The sequence below is a fragment of the Acyrthosiphon pisum genome, chromosome X, assembly GCF_005508785.2.
Source record: "Acyrthosiphon pisum isolate AL4f chromosome X, pea_aphid_22Mar2018_4r6ur, whole genome shotgun sequence".
In the NCBI taxonomy this organism is placed as follows: domain Eukaryota; kingdom Metazoa; phylum Arthropoda; class Insecta; order Hemiptera; family Aphididae; genus Acyrthosiphon; species Acyrthosiphon pisum.
This window is the reverse complement of record NC_042493.1, coordinates 60,772,916-60,789,748: the sequence shown is the minus strand read 5'-3', so window position 1 is coordinate 60,789,748 and position 16,833 is coordinate 60,772,916. Positions and strand designations below refer to the sequence as shown.

The 16,833-nt window shown below is 28.5% G+C and overlaps 2 protein-coding genes across 2 annotated transcripts; one reads left to right on the top strand and one right to left on the bottom strand.

The window, feature by feature from the left end:
- The first annotated feature begins 11,397 nt into the window (after nucleotides 1-11,397).
- LOC100574403 (E3 ubiquitin-protein ligase complex slx8-rfp subunit slx8-like) lies at nucleotides 11,398-13,827 on the top strand. Its single transcript, XM_003248088.4, has 3 exons — nucleotides 11,398-11,750; nucleotides 13,125-13,209; nucleotides 13,493-13,827. Exons 2-3 carry the CDS (start codon nucleotides 13,200-13,202, stop codon nucleotides 13,714-13,716), a joined length of 234 nt encoding a protein of 77 aa, XP_003248136.1. The 5' UTR covers nucleotides 11,398-11,750; nucleotides 13,125-13,199; the 3' UTR covers nucleotides 13,717-13,827.
- Nucleotides 13,828-14,440: 613 nt separating this feature from the next.
- On the bottom strand, nucleotides 14,441-16,443 carry LOC103310808. Its single transcript, XM_008190149.2, has 5 exons — nucleotides 16,264-16,443; nucleotides 15,966-16,143; nucleotides 15,660-15,865; nucleotides 15,299-15,596; nucleotides 14,441-14,451 (listed from the first exon to the last, which is right to left on the bottom strand). Exons 1-5 carry the CDS (start codon nucleotides 16,441-16,443, stop codon nucleotides 14,441-14,443), a joined length of 873 nt encoding a protein of 290 aa, XP_008188371.2.
- Nucleotides 16,444-16,833: the final 390 nt, after the last annotated feature.

The following is a 16,833-nucleotide window of genomic DNA, read 5'->3' as shown; positions in this document are numbered from 1 at the left end:
AATAATAATGAGTATATAAGTTGGCATCAATGTGTATCGTATTTGCTGGGATGATCATTTAATATCATTCACTAGTTTACATTCACCATAAATGCGTTTATACGAAAATAGTTAAATTTCTTAAAAAAATACATGATAAGAATTTAAGGTTTTTTAAATAATATTCATAAATTAACTTTTTTAAACTTAGTTTATTACGTTCATAATTATATTAAGTTAATATAGTTATTAAACACAAGTTCCTAAATCACGTATACTTAAAAAAAATAATGTTTATTTAAGAAAAAATCAATCTGGGCAAAGTGGAAATATCATCTTTTTAGGAAATATTTTATTTTTATTTGATGAAGAATATCTGAAAATGTCATATTTCGTGTTTATAGTGTAATATGAAAAGATAATTTTTTATTTTACCAAGAAGAATTTTATATTTTATGTTTTTTTATGATTATGAAAAATTAAATATAATATTTAAAAATGTTGTTTTTTTATTGTGAATAAATGTATTAATATGTGTTCGTATTCATATTATACAATTATTAATTGGAGTAACATAAATTATTTATTTATCTCATTGTTTATTACTTTTCCCAGCATATGTTTTCATTTTGCCCTGGTATCCGGGCAAAGTGAATAAAATTCCATTTTTAAAAATTTTTCATGTTTTTATTAATTGAGTGCTTATTAAATTTGTTGAATGGTTAAATAATGAATTTGAGAAGTCAATTTATGATTATATTAAAAAATAATTCTTAAAATAATAGTTTGGACACCATATTTTGACACATAAAGTTAACCTATGCGCTTTGCCCTGGTCTCCCCTACTTTACATTATTAATTATGTGAATGGTTAATATTCCCGCTAAATATAAGAATAAAAAGGTGCTTTAGTCTAGATTTTATGCCTTGTTAATATTTTTATTGCTGTTTATTGTCAGTATAATATTTATTTCACCGAGTTCGTTATTTTAATTGCCGCAGTGGACATTGACGTATTGTTGCCCATTATACAAAATTACGAAGTCACGTTTGTGCAAGTTTGTAAACAAATTACCATTTACCAGGTGATTCTTTTATAAGTAAACACACATTTTCTTGAAGAGTATTACCGTTTTTGAAAATATTTTTTTACTCAATTCGAAGATATTACAAAACAACATTAAAAAAAAAATGTATTTTTACCATTTTAATTTTTTAAGTTACTTATTAAGTTGTCATTTACTGTTAGATTCGGGTTATTAAGCTTGAAAGTAATCCAATTTAAACTGTAAGTATAAAGTAATTGTTGTTTTTCCAGTCCATATCTTAACTTCTTAATTATATTAAAATATTACAATATATTTTTACGCGACACTTTATACACATTTGGGCGTTTGTTAGTGCATTTAAATCTGGGATTTACTTATAAGCTATAATTAATTCATAAAAAAATAATCTGCTTCAGAAAATGCAATTTAAATTATATAGTGTCATTCAAAAAAGTAAAACAAATCAAAATGATAACAAAAAAATACAAAAAGTTGTTTTATAATTACTATGAATTATGTAAAAAAATTTTTCCAACAACATTGATTTGTTGATTTGTCTTTAAAAGAATCACCTAATTTACGATTATACATATTATATATAAGTTATACAAAATTATTCCAAGCATGCTCACCCCTTTCTTCTTCTTCAATAATATAATTATTTAAAATTTGTTTTTGGAATTTTCAAGTATTTTAAAAGACCATATTTTCAAATTCTCGAGATTTGAGAAGTGACCTTTGGAGATAGAAATTTCTGTTTTTCAAATGACAACCACTCTTTCCCACTGAAGATACATTATTTAATAGACTATTAAATCCTTTGTAAATATTTTAATTTTCTGAAAAATTACTCATTCAAATTTTAAATTAGGATCACCAACATTTTCAAAAAAACTTTCCACTAAATAATTTACAGTAAAAAAGCAGAGGAGTTCTCATTTGAAAAACAGAAGTTTGTATCGTCACAGGTCACTCTTTAACTAGGTATTATAAAATGATAAGAATTTGAAAACGTGGATTCTATGCATATTTAACAATTTTGAAAATAGGAATTTGAATAAAATGTATTATTTTATGAAAAATGTAGGGTAATCATTTAGTATATAACATATGTCATATACATATTGTTATTATACATATTTTAACTCTTATCTTATATATTTGGCTAATAATATCGTGTATGTTACCAATAATAGATGCTATAACTGTCGAACATGTTCGGCTCCAAATAGCTTTTTCGATTTGTTTGCCAACACTTAAAGTTATTACTGGTTCAAGAAAAATATCACTGACCCAAATGTTTATGTTACAGTCGCAACCAGTTGTCAAATATACATCCTGAGAGAAAGGCGATTTTTCCAACGATTTGATTATTCCAAAGTGAGAAACAATTTTTTTTGGACGAGTCATTAAATCGTCATATAAAAATGAGTAGACGAGACCGTCCGCAGTGCCCACCAAATTCGCATTTTGGTTCAGTTCAATAAATTTAGTTACACGAAAAACCGATTTATAAGTTTTACTTTCAACCAAATTCTTCTCTGGGAGTTCTTCTTGTATCAAACTATTATTTAGTTTCATGACTAATTTTTCCCGAAACTTCCCGTGCGAAAAACAACAACGTGAAATACAACCAATCGTATTGCACGCCATCTATGGAAGTCAAGAAAATATCAATTTAAACCTAGTGCCAAATACTATTGTGTAGAAATTTTATACTAACTATTAGTCATTTTATACTAACTAGACATTCTGATTTGACTTCATGGGGTATTTTGTTTTCAGTGTTGGTGGTCCAAAAAAGCCCCGAAATGCTGGTAGTTTCTAACGATAGGTTAGTGGACGTTTGAAACACAATGTTGAGAGATTTTTTAGAGATATCGATTATTTTTATAATCCCGCAATCAAATCCAATGGCAAGATTATTTGGAGTTTTGATTGAGAACTTTAAGCACGTAATAGCTGATTTGTTGAACTCGTAGAATCTATAAAATCAATTGAAAGACATTGAGCGCGCCAACTAAACAATGACGAAATTCCCAAACCGTCTGGTACAATTGGTGCTTGATGTAAGAAGAGGGAAGCACGACAATATATCACTAAGAACCTTAAATTGTTTTTCAGACATTTTATTGTTCCCGTTTATCTTTTTTAAGTGGAACGTATATATAATAATAATAATATTATGACATGTAAATTTGTTAAACGTAGAAGTAATTTATTAATAGAAAAGGTATACTGGCACAGCGTGATAAAATGTTGAAAAAGTCAAAATAATAAATTGTTTTGTAATTCATCACATTTCATCGCCTACTTTTTTTCCCCAAAATCAAGCACCGGGTATAAAAATAATGCAAGGCTTTGTACCCAAACGATTTATTCGGGTTATGGTTTCGGGTGCTTCAAATAAAAATAGAGTTTGTGGTTTCAGGTTTTCTTTATTTTAAAGAATATGGGTTTTGTTTAGCCAGTTTATTTATTCGGGTTATGGGTTATTTAAAATCGAGTAATACATCAATTTTGTTGTGCGTAAAGTGTTAAATTTGATTAAGGAAAGTATAAAGTTATACAATCAACTTTTCAGTACTAATGTCTAATACAGTAGTTACACACGTAATATAATTTAATTTAATATAATTTAAAATTGTATAATATTAAATATTAAATGTTTTAACAACAATAAGTATTAAATAGTAATAAAGAAAAAAAACATAGGTACACAAGACAATTTTCACTACGGATATGATAATATTATATTAAAAATTTAAAAATAACACAATTCAAAACAATCAAAACAATTTATCAGTTGTATCACATTTGTCACATGTAACCAGCGTTCCCAATTATGAAAAACTGAATTCTCCATGAAATATACATACAAATTCATATGTCACTTGAAAATGTAATATTTTTTTATACGGGTTATGGGTTAAAACCCGAATTTAATTTCGGTTTTGGGTGTTTCAGGTTATACGTCATCAAAATCAATCGGGTTATATGGGTTTACGGTTTCGATAATTTTTAAGGGTTTTTTAAGGGTTTTGGCTATACGGGCTAAACGGGTGCAAAGCCTTGAAATAATGTTTTAACGATGTAAAAGATTAACGCGACGAGCGTTATATAATATTTCTTACCGTTCTGGAGTATGTTGATTTTTCGTACTCCACACAGCCACGCATGCATATTGCTTGTCTGCGTAATCGGTGTACATTAGGTTGCTGTAGACAACAGCCAACAAGTGCTTCTCCATCTCGTTCCAGTGCATGCATCTGACGGCTAAGCCTTTGTCTGCATCGCCAAGCAACGTCAGTGTAAAACAGTACGTAAGACTGAAAACCTTTTGGTCCAAGAGCGATTCCAAGTGCGATTCATTCTCGGGGTTCATAATTTCTATATCGTTTGACCAAAACAGTTTGACGTTCAACGAGTTCTGGGCTAATATTCGTTCCAAAAACATTGTCGTATCGGGATGGTCGTCCTCAGCTGCACCTTCATTCATAGGATCATTTTCGTCATCCAACAGCTGTCTGTCCGCATGTCGAATTTTCTCTTCAGTTGATTCTTCATCAATAGTCGATGGCGGGATTACGTCTTGTTTCACGTCCATCTTGTTGAAAGTGTCTATTATGTTGAAATTGTGGACCTGAGTACCAGCCATACACGTGGCGACGTTCGAGGTTTGACATTCCACGTCTTCACGTTCCATGAGAGAATTTACTGTTTGCGAGATATTGTCGATCTTGATGCGTGGCTTTGATAAGTTATTTAGATAAACTTCTCTCGATTTTTGCGATCTTTCATAATCTCCATCTCTGAAATAACGGAACTCGATTAAAAAATAATTAATAAGTGGCATTTGACGTTTTAGGGTTTTTTTCCGTAATAAATAATAACGTTCATTAATAAATGAAGGAACATTTATTTAATTTTATTTAGTCATATGACCATATAGCTATATAGGTACCTAGAATAAATGACCTAAATTAAATTGCTAGTACTTTAATGCCTAATGATTTACATTAGTTACAATTATACAAACTATAGGTTATAATATAATAATTTATAAGTTCTTGATTTAAACATTGATACAGGAAAGTAACTGTTGTACTTTTGTGACTTTTTAGATAATTTATAGTTCAGTAAAAATTTCTAAAACCTCGTAAAATAGTTATACAAAATGTTCAGATTAAAACATAATTAATATTCAATAGCCAATATTGGTTCGATTCTACAGCCTTACCCTTTTACGGTAACACTGCTTGGTACGTTTAAAATGTTAAACGTCGGACTCTCAGTAAGTTCAATTTCATAATTATCATCACTAATATTATTATTGGGAAAGAGAAGATTTGCGCCAACATCGTATTTGTTTTCATCCGGGCCTTCTCCATTGTGATATTGCCGTTTGCGAAATATGTTGTCAAGTAAATTGTCAAGGGATTTAATGTTAAGTTGACGAAAAGTATTGAGGTGATTTTCTTGTTCTTGTTCCATATGAGTAGTGGATATTTTTGATAAAATTCGTTGATTCAACGAGTTTTCATTACTAATATATTCATATTTAATATTAGTTGGTGCCTGAGGCGTGACATTAGTGTCTCCCAGATAAAATTCATATCGATTAAGTTGTTGATTTTCGTCCCAAGAACTTTTATTTGAATCACGTTGACTGTCTTTAATTGGTGTAACCACTAATTTTATAGACATTTCATCGCTGGGCTTGTTTTGTCTTGATTTTTTTATATCCATCTACCAGTAAAACAATTTAACAGGATTAATAATTTATTAATCATAAAAGCAAACAGATATAATATTTACGTTATTAACCGGTGCGATCAAAATTGGTTTCATTTTATACTGCTTAATTATTATTTAGCTCATTGATTTTGTGTTTGACATCATCATAATGAACAATACACATTATTATTATTTAATGATATTAAACACACTTGGTTTACATAGATACTCATACATAGTATCATGACATTTATAATTCAATAAAAAATATATATTATAGGTAGTCTGTAAATTATAACATGAATACAAATCTATAACCGATCACCGATGAATATAATATTGTACAAAGCAAAGATAATATTATTATTCTTAATATTATCACAAAACGTTTCCATGAACCTATACCTAAAATAAAATAGCCAATTTTGTAGTACTATTAATTTAAATTATTCAATAATTGCATTACCTATTTATAATTAGCGTTTTCCATACACTTTTAGATTCTGAGCGGAATGATGAATGTATTAATTTTACAATGATGAGTGTTTTTTTTTTAAATTTTTTTATTTTTTGTGTCTGTTTACACGATAAGTAGTCAAAATAATGCTTTAATTTTCAACTTCAGTATCTTGTTCGATGGGCAAGTGAATATTGTTGGTGCATTGGAGAGGTCAAAATTTAAAATTCCCAGTGAAAAACAAAAGAAAAATTAAAAAAGCTTGAAAATTTAATAGAAGGTTCCTACTATATTGTTACATTGACATTTGAAAAATATTAAAAATCTTTAGTCACAGTTTTTTTTATAAGCATTTAAAGTTCAAAAATTGACAAAATATGGAAAAATCACCAAAATTAGCAAATTATTTTAAGTTAAGAAATCATAAAAATATTTCTTTTTAAATCTAAGATTTTAAAATGTAATACAAGATTGCTTATAAGATTATCTACCTTTATAAAAAAAAAAAAAAATGTCTTTAAGAAAGTCAAATTAAATTTTTATGAGGGTTTGATATTCACTTAGTTAATTCTGTTACCAAAAAATCTAAAAAAATACATATACACAGTTTATTTTTATAGTCATTTTAAGTTCAAATTTGGATGAAGTTACATATTAAAAACCTAGAATCACTATTTTAGTTATTTTGTTGTGATTGTATAATATTATTTGTGGGTACTTTAAACTTCTAAAGTATACTATTTTATATCTATGATAGTATCACGGTTTGTTGTTGATGTATAACGCGTTATAAGTACCTAATGGATATTGTGATATGATTAATTTGGAATTTATTTTAGGTACCTATTACAGGTCATTTTTTTTTTTAATACCATAGATAAGTATATATATATGTCTTATACCTAGACTGACATACCGTCTCCGCTCAAAATCGTTTTTCTTATACAATGATATTATATCATTGAATTCAAATTTAATATTATCCATTATACGCAGTGACCCACTTGTAACCTACTTTATAGCAGAGCGATACCCACCTTTTTTTTTTTTTGTTTTTCCTAGTGCTTTTTGAAATGTGTGAGAATTTTTAATTTTGACCTCACCAATGCACCAACTAGATTCACATTTACTGGAAAAGTCTGAAAAAGAAACTGAAGTAAAAATCCAAGCATTATTTTGACTACTTATCATGTACACTGTAAACAGATATAGATAAAAGAAATTAATAAAAAAACACATCATTATAAAATCAATTCATTCATCACTCCACTCAGAATCTAAAAAGTTTGACAGATAAGTCAAAGATTAAGTTTAAAGATTTTCAAATACTTCAAGGAAAATTAAAAAAATATAGTTGTATTGTAGTACGTTTTACACATTTTTTTATTTTTTTGATATATGTATTGTATATAGTTAACTTGTATACTAAAGTGTAATGAATTATAATTATTAATGTAGAAATATAAGATAATGTTCATAGTTACCTACCGAAATTTTTAAAAAAATGTCATGTTCTTAATTTAAATAATATTTTTTATAATTTCATATTTTATTACATAATATAACATTTATACTCTAACAACCCCCCCCCCACCCCCCCGAATTATTTTTCTGGCTACGGCCTTGCATGCATTAACATAGGCAACGCCGGCAACTGCCTCGTCGAGTGTCGATGTCGAACCTCTAGCGGTGACGGCGCGCGCTGATCGCAGGATTAGACTCAAACGGCAAGGTTATTATAGCTTACAAATTAAAACGTTACTACGACGTGACTACGTGAGCCATTCTCCAGTTTCATGCAAGTTGTATACGAAAAAAAATTAATATAAAATATAAATTTAGGTAAATAGAATTATAAAATTATGAAAAACTAAAAAGTAAAAATTAACTAAAAAATTGCGCCCTAGGCCAGTGCCTTGGTGGCCTATAGGTAAATCCACCCCTGCATGTAATTATTAAAACGTGCGATCCTTGTTCTTCATCCAGAAACTGGTCAGAGAAGGCAAACATTTTCCAATATTTTTCTTCTTCTTTTATAACATGGGCAAGAAAGTTTTTCTACATGCCTTAGTTCTTCTTATGACATCTACTACCTTAATATTTGAAAATGTACTATTTTTATTTTAAAAATAAAAGGCTATTCCAGTATCAAATTATTATAAATTGATATTCATCAAAACCTATCAAAATCTATCAGTCATAGCAATAATAACTTGTAAAAAAATATGAAAAAATAAATATAAATTAAGTAGTGAAGTACCTTATCGGTTTATAAACATTTTGGAAAAAAATTGTTTGATTTGTAGGTACATAAAATAATTTTAATATTGTAAATTGAAATATTTATTAAATGAAAATTAGTCTGTAAATTCACGCAAATTATCCGAAAGTAATGGTATACTAAAAAATGAAGTAAGGGAATTTTCAAATTTTCTGTTAAGCTGTTATTGATTTGCTAAAAAACTAGTTGTCCACAAATTATGAAAGTCCGCAAAATTGCGCAAATTATCCGCAAAATATTTATTGTATAATAAAAAGTAAAGTAGGCGGTTTTTTAATTTTTTGGAAAGTTTTTTTGATTTGCTAAAAAACTATTTGTACGCAAAAAATGAAAATCAGTCCGCAAAATGATAGTATGATAAAAAGTAGAGAAAGTTATTTTTTTTTTTATCTAACCATTTCACACTAGCATGTCAAGTTGACATTGTCAACTGTTTTTTTGATTTTCTAAACAACTATTTCTTCGCAAAAATTGAAAATTAGTCCGCAAAATTACACGAATTATCTGCAAAATAACGTATATATCAAAAGTAGAAAAATCGAAAATGTACATGGTGTCGAAATAGGGCTGTATTATTTCCATGATAATGTTCGGACCACGGTTACCTACTCAGTATAATATCATCTAAATTGAATACAAAATATTAGAAATAAAATACATTTTTTGTTTGAAATGTTTAGTATGTTAGGTTAAAAATGACAAAAGTCTAACCATCTTTCCATCTTTAAGGGATTTTTTCTGCAATTCGTCAAAAATTAAGTGACACTTAAATCCATATTCCGGAGCCGACGCTTTCGCCGTACTCGTGTTTAAGTGTGTTTTGTGCGTACGTAAGGTATCAGGAATCATTTTGGGTAACAATACGGGTCTGCACTGTAAGTTGTTTCCTAATGTACCTTTTTTATGTAAATAATTTACATATTGCGTTCCGAGTATTTTTTGGCAACGTGTAAACTATACGTCCCGGGTATTTTCTATATTAAAATGTATATTACCAATTTACAACCGACATCTTCCTTCCCATTTTATCAGACTTAGGACTGTCAACATTACTGTTGTAAAAATATTGTTTTTTTTTTTATTGACACTGTTTTATTTAAACTTAATAAACAATAATAATAAAAAAGTTGGACAAGTGGGTACTGCTCTGTTGGACAGTAGCTGTAATGGATGTGTTATATTCGAATACAATGATAAACCATTGAAGCATTGTATACGAGAAACGATTCTGAGCGGTTAGCGTAGTCAGGCGCTTGTAAACTCCATCAGGAAATTAAAACAGATAAAATTGGGTTCATGTAAACTCTGCAGTAAAAAAAAATCAGGTAAAATTGAGTTCATGTAAATTCCGCTAGTGAAGAATATCAAGTAACAGTATTATAATTAATATAATATACCAATTATTAATAATTAAAAAAATCATAATTTTATAATAATAACCATATTCTTATTAAATAATAGTTAGGTATGCGTAAAGGCCAAAAAATATATATAATAAATAATAATTGTCCAAACGAATCAATGGCTTGCGTTATGTTAAAAAACATGATAGATAATTGTAATTTGTAATAATCTAAAAATATGTAGGTATGTTATATTATGACATTATGATATGTTATAATTAATAATATTTTGAACTGTCAAGTAAAATTATGTGATAAATTTGTAGATATTCTAACCATTAAGCATAAAATAAGTTTAAATAGTCTATTATTATAACTATTTCGTATTTATAGCGTTCTCTAACACCATATTTTTTTTCATTTTGAATTTGACATTTCTGAATTGAGATATATTATTTAGATTTACATAAGCCAAGTCTTAACATTGGCGGAGTTTCCATAAACCCATTACAGGTAAGAAAATAAAACTGGCGGACTTAACATTAGACCTTTTTATCTAACCAGTATTTTGGCGGAGTTTATAATTGCCCTCGTAGTCCTTATAATATTATTATTTTTTATTCGTTGGGGTGATAAACAAATCGTTGGAAATTAAAATCCTATTTTTAGGGGTTTTTCGTAATTGGTCGGTAGTTTTTCTCAACGCTTTCCAAAACTACTTGGGATTTTCAATTTTGACCACCCAAAAGTACCAACTAGGTTCACTTTTCTATTAAAAAAGATGCTGATCTCAAAAATCGAAGCGTGCTTATTATCCAAAATGTATCAAAAAACACACATCATTGTAAAACCATTACATTTTTTTGCTCCGCTCAGAATCTAAAACACATTTTGTATATGTCATGTTATATTAATAATTCATTTTTTTTTTTATGAACTCAATTCTGACAACTATGGCCATTATAGCTGTTGTAGGGGTTATGAACTGTGGTTGGTACGGTATGGTGTTGTTTTGGTTGTTACGGTAGGTGCTAATAAGCAGCACGTGTGTGTTTGGCAAGGTTTTACTACTATAAACCCTGGTGATCATCCATCCGGGAATTAGTAGCAGTGGATGTACTTACTCTCAGTCGCATTGCGCAACTTACCGAGCAGTTAACGCGCAAAGCCACAATTAATTATTTATTTTTTATTTTTTATTATTTATATTTTTATCGTTACAAAGTCTTAGCTGTTGAATTTTTCTGTGCCAACTTTGTTCTTTATTAATTATAACTTATAAGTCTATAGGTATTGAAACAGATAAAAATTAATTAACGCAATGAACGTATAGGTACATGACAGAAATACGGGCTGCAACTTTTATCGCAAATGTTTCAGTCCACAAATACGGCACAAACATGGCCAAATTACGCCACTAATTTAATGCATTATATCAATATCTTTTTTTTTTAATGTTTTAATAACAGGTTATAAAGTAATGTAGTATATTAATCAGTTGTCTGTAAACATGAATTGTGTAAACGTCCCTGATTTATTTTATTTCGATCTTCTACTATCACGCCCTATACACGATATTCCAAAAAAATAAATAATACTAAAAGCAACATCTGTTGCTATTGGGTATTGACTTGTTGGGTGACCGTTTGGGGGGTGGTGACCTATTTTGACGATCAAACACATTGACAAGGCCACACGAATCGTGCGCACCATTCGTGCGTAATCGTCGACTATATTATTATTATTATGCAGGGCGCCAGCATTATTATTTCGTGCAAACGTTTCAATCGCCAGGCAAGTGTCGTGAAGCGTGTAACGTAGCTGTGAACAATAATTTAAAATCTTAGACGTTACACTTGTATTTGAACATCTACCCGTCATTCGTCTTAGCACAGGTTTCTATTGTAAGTGCTCTAGTGCAGTATAATTTATTTTCTCTCACTCACCCCACTCTAAATCTTTCAAAGAGGTAGGTAGTATATTATAATTATTATATTATAACAATTACGTAAAATTGAAATATAATTCAAATATTCAATCTTACAGTTATGGCTGACAGCAAAGGCTTCAGCTATAGGTAATAATATTATTATTATATGAGTATATTATATATATTGTTCATGGGTTGTTTTTTTTATGTGGTGCCACACCAACTACCCTAAAGAATATTATTATCTGTAACCCTAAATAATATTCTTATCTGTAACCCCACATAATGTGAACAATATATAAGACTAAAAAAAAAGGGATGGATTTTAGTTTTAAAAATCTAATACTGTAAATGATTAAAAGTATATAACATGCCAAATGATTCTGTAGTCATATTGTATTTATTTTATACGTGTATTGTCATATTGGTAATTTCAATTGTAAATATACCTACTCATTATTTTGAAGAATAAACTTTTTTTGATATTTTCTTTTTTTAAATTAAAAATGCAAGCAACTTCAATATTTTTTATTGCCCTTGTTTTTTCTTCTAAATATTTGTTGAAAAATTATATTGTTGATTTTTTAATGACAACATAATACATATTATTTAATATATTAGATTTCTATACAAATATCCCGACTAGACTATTAAAGCTTTTGAGGGACACCTTATACTATTTCACATTCACACCAATTATCTGAACTTTGCTTATTAATACGCAACTATTTGCTTAATATTTGATGGTTGTGAATGTTATAATACATCAAATAAGCATTTTGTAGAAAATTATTTTTAAAAAAAGAATGTATAAAAGTAGTTAGTTTAACATGTAAATATCTTAAATTAAAAAAAAATATATTGCTTATGAAATAATGAGTGTTTTTTGTTATACAAATGACAAATCTGATCTGGTATTGTAGGATTATGGTATTAGGTACCATAAAACTTATCAAGAACAATTAATTCATATAATATATTTATTTTGTTAATTTGCTTTTTACTATACTATATAATAGACCTACTTGACAAATTGATCTTTGGTTGTCAAAGTGAATACGTCAATTTCTACTTCGGCAGAATTAAAATCAAGGACAGTTACTCCACATCAAATTTTAAATTTATGATGTATTTAATACTAACATACCTATATTATAGTGGAACAACCAGTGGTAGTTATTCCCCCTCCGAAATATGAAGTTTACAAATTGTACGTAATATACATAGAGTTGCCACCCCCTCCATCCTATCGAAATGTGTGCCTTACTGATACAATATATACATAATTACTACAAATTTGGAACTATATCTATTGCAGATTTAAATATTTTCTGTTTTGATAATCTAGAAATCGAGAAAGTGATTGGAAAAGTCGATCAAGAACACGGTGTGCAGTGAAGACAAAAGTAGTTGTAGCAGAAAAATGAACCAAGGTATAGAACAAGATATTAATTTGAATAATAGCAGTGAATTCAGTGTCCCCCTCGGGCATAACCCCATGTAAAGAAATACTGAAAAATATTCTCCTAAAATGATAAACATTTAATTTAAAAAAAAATTCTGGGGCTTTGAAGTATGCACCCACTTCAACATTTTTTGAATTTCTTATTTTACTATTAACATATACAGTAGTAAAAATAAATGATTAATAATATATTTTATAAAATTACATGTTATAATTTCTATATTAATATAAAACATTTAATTCCATTTTAGGCCAAGAACCAGCCATTAACAATTGCAGAGCAAGAGATTCATCTAGAGAATGCTGCTGCATTATTTGCTATGATAAATGTGTTTGTGTCAAGCTTTCACCATGTGAACATAAATTTTGTTCGGCGTGCGTTGTAAAAATGACCAAAAAAAATATAAATAACTGTCCGATATGCCGTAGACAAGTGAATCAAATATCACATATAGATCCATTGTCGACTGATTAAAATTACTTTTATTTTTGAAAAAATCTCCGTTTACAATAATTAAGCTAATTATTTTCGCCAATGTATGCAAACTGAAATTGTATTTTAATATGATTACTTTCAAAAATCTCAATAACAAATTAAATTAATTACAAAGAAAACAATTATAATATTATTTAAGAACTATTTTATTTTACCTGTATGTTTCTTAAAAATGTTCATGTGTATATTTGATTAAAATAAAATTTGTAAACGGTATTAATTATGTTTTTAAAATTTATTTCTCTTACGAGAAAACTTCTGTTCTGTTTAATTTTTATTTAATTTAATTTTAAATTCGATATACCTACACTATACTGATTATATTTAGTGTCTGGATATTTTTAAAAGGTTTTATTAAAAATAAATATATGTATCATTGTGTGTATTGAATAGGTAAGTATAAAGAATTTTTCCAAACTTAACTTGTAAAGCTGTAAAGCTACTACTTTTAAGTTTTAATATAGATACTTTCATCAGTTCTTCAGAAGCCAAATACTTATGAGTCCTACACAAGTTTAAAAATTGTATTGCAGATTATTATGAAAAATATTCAAATTCATTACAATTTAAAAATTATAAAATGTACCTATATTAATAAATTAAGGACAATGCGACTACCTATATCATGGTTTTAGGTCATGAATCTATCAATGGACAGTACAAAGTAGCCGTCGCCGTTTACCAACAATTTACAGTTGTAGGTTTAACGATAATCTATATATATATAAAGGAAAGTGTACTTTACCAATAATCAACGCAGAGCCGAACCTATTTGAGTTATCCACTTGAAATTTCGAGGATAGATTTTTATAATTATTTCATCGGGCACTAAGAAAGGATTTTCCGAAATTTTGTTTTTAAAGAGGTGCTCAAACGGGGATCTTGAGGTTCACGATGGAAATTGGAAATTTTATTTTTGTTTATAAATATAGTTGCCATTGGTTACAGCGTCTACAGTAAATATTAGTATTAATTTATTATTGGTTTCCATTGGTTATTTGGGCAGATCAGGTACAATAGCTCTAGCACCGAATCAAATTATTGAACATTGCCTACCAAGATGGAAGAGTTGCACTTACTGCTGCGGCCAGCGAGTTACACCCAAAAGGAGTTGAAAAATCATAAATTTTTAAGAGTTGCAATTTTTTACGGAAAACGGAGTACACGGGATGTATATATATTTCGCATCCATTTAGTCAAATCGCTCATTTCATGAAGTGGACATCCACTTCGTGAAAATGACTTTTTACTACTTACACCATATGGACAATTTTTTAACCTCTTCATGAAGTGAATGAAATTCATTTTATCCACATAGTGTAAAATTACTATTACTATTAATATGTATAATAATACGGTATAATATAATATAGCCTTTAAATATAAAGAAATATGAAAATTAAAAATTATAATTATAATTAAAATTATATATATTCTTAAACTTAATTCTATATTTTATTATTTATTTTTACAAGGTTGAGAGTTATGACAACGACTATTGCACAACATTTTTTTTTAAAACAGGCACATCTTGATGTTTGACATGGGCTTTTAGATTTACATGAACAAGAAGAAAAACCTTGTCCCCCTGTTATGACTGTCACAGTTTCTCGAACAGTTAGCTCTTTGTCCAACACAATCTCGTCACTCTTTAAAAATGTCTCACATTTTTTTAAACAATCTCCTCCATACCATCCTTTAATCATTCCATGTTTAGTTCCTAGCTTATACAGTTTATTTTTTTTTTCAACAACTAAACATATAATATTTGGTGGATCTGTAGGCCCTTTGTCGACTTTTGGAACGGCCATTACCACACAATCATTAACTTCAAGGTCTAGAACAGCTGCATGACTAGTCTATAAAAGAGAATTATAAATATTTTTATTTTATTTATAAAATTGTGTTATTTAAAAATTTACCTGCAACATTTTTTCAGCAAATTTTTTAATGCTATCAGAACCTTTTTTTCGTTGCATTTTAATCTGTTCTTTTTTTCTACATAAGTTACACATAATAGATCCAGCTTCATCTTGATTTTCCACTTCATTTATTTCAATTTTACATATACCACATGTATAATTAACCGTTGAACATTGTAAAATCTCTTCAATTTCTTCAATTTCTTCTTCAGTCGTAATTAGTTTGTACAAAATTATTTGGAAGTCTTGAACTTGTCAATCCAACTTTTGGGTCATTTCCAAACAACGCGTTATATGGGCTTTTACCAATAGTACGGTGAAATGAACAATTTTTTTGCAACTGGACAAATTGAAGACCGATTGACCATCTCTGGGACACATTGTCTTGCATCCATGCTCTTAACATATGTTCAATGTCTTGATTGGCCCGTTCAATACTCCTTTGACTCTGAGGATGCCTTGGACGTCCATGTATAATAACACACTCCGGCCAAAGTTGTTTTAATTCATCGATTACACAGTTAACAAACTCTCAACCATTATCACTTTGTAAAATGCTTGGCGCTCCAAATGTTAGAAAAATACTTAGCGAATGAGTACTGACTTCTATAGCCCTTTTACTTTCCATAGGACGGAGGGATATAAATTTTGTATTGTGATCCTGATAGTTAAGTATCCATTTATACTTTCCATCTAGAACTGACTGAAAATCAATTAGGTCCACTTGTCCTCTTTCGTTAAAATCATTTGATGTAATAGGTTTAATAACGAGTTTGCGGTTCATTGATCTCTTACACCTACAAGTTTGACATACTGTTAAAAAAATGTCCATAGCTGGTCTCGGAATGTAGTACTCTTTTTGTATTGCCATTCGAAGATTGACATTTCCACCATGCCCAGTATTTATATGAAAGCTCTTTATTTTGTCATATAAATCTTCATAGCTTACAATATACCTATAAATAAAATTTAAGTTATTACAAATTATATTTTTTTATAAAATAATATTGTCATTGTATTACCTAATATTTTCTTCATTTTCAGTATGTTTGTATATCAAAAAATGTTGGCCCGCAACTTTAAACACTGTATATGTTGCGAATAAATAATACTCTCGGCGTGATTTCGTACATCTAAGATAAAAAAATATATAATTTCATCTATAATTTTTATC

Coding starts and splice junctions, on each gene's coding strand:
- LOC103310808 (XM_008190149.2), bottom strand. CDS start 16,443: ATGAACCGCAAACTCGTTATTAAACCTATTACATCAAATGATTTTAAC. Junction 15,866..15,965: donor TTCATTTCACCGTACTATTG/GTAAAAGCCCAT, acceptor TTACGACTGAAG/AAGAAATTGAAGAAATTGAA. Junction 15,597..15,659: donor TTGCTGAAAAAATGTTGCAG/GTAAATTTTTAA, acceptor TCTCTTTTATAG/ACTAGTCATGCAGCTGTTCT.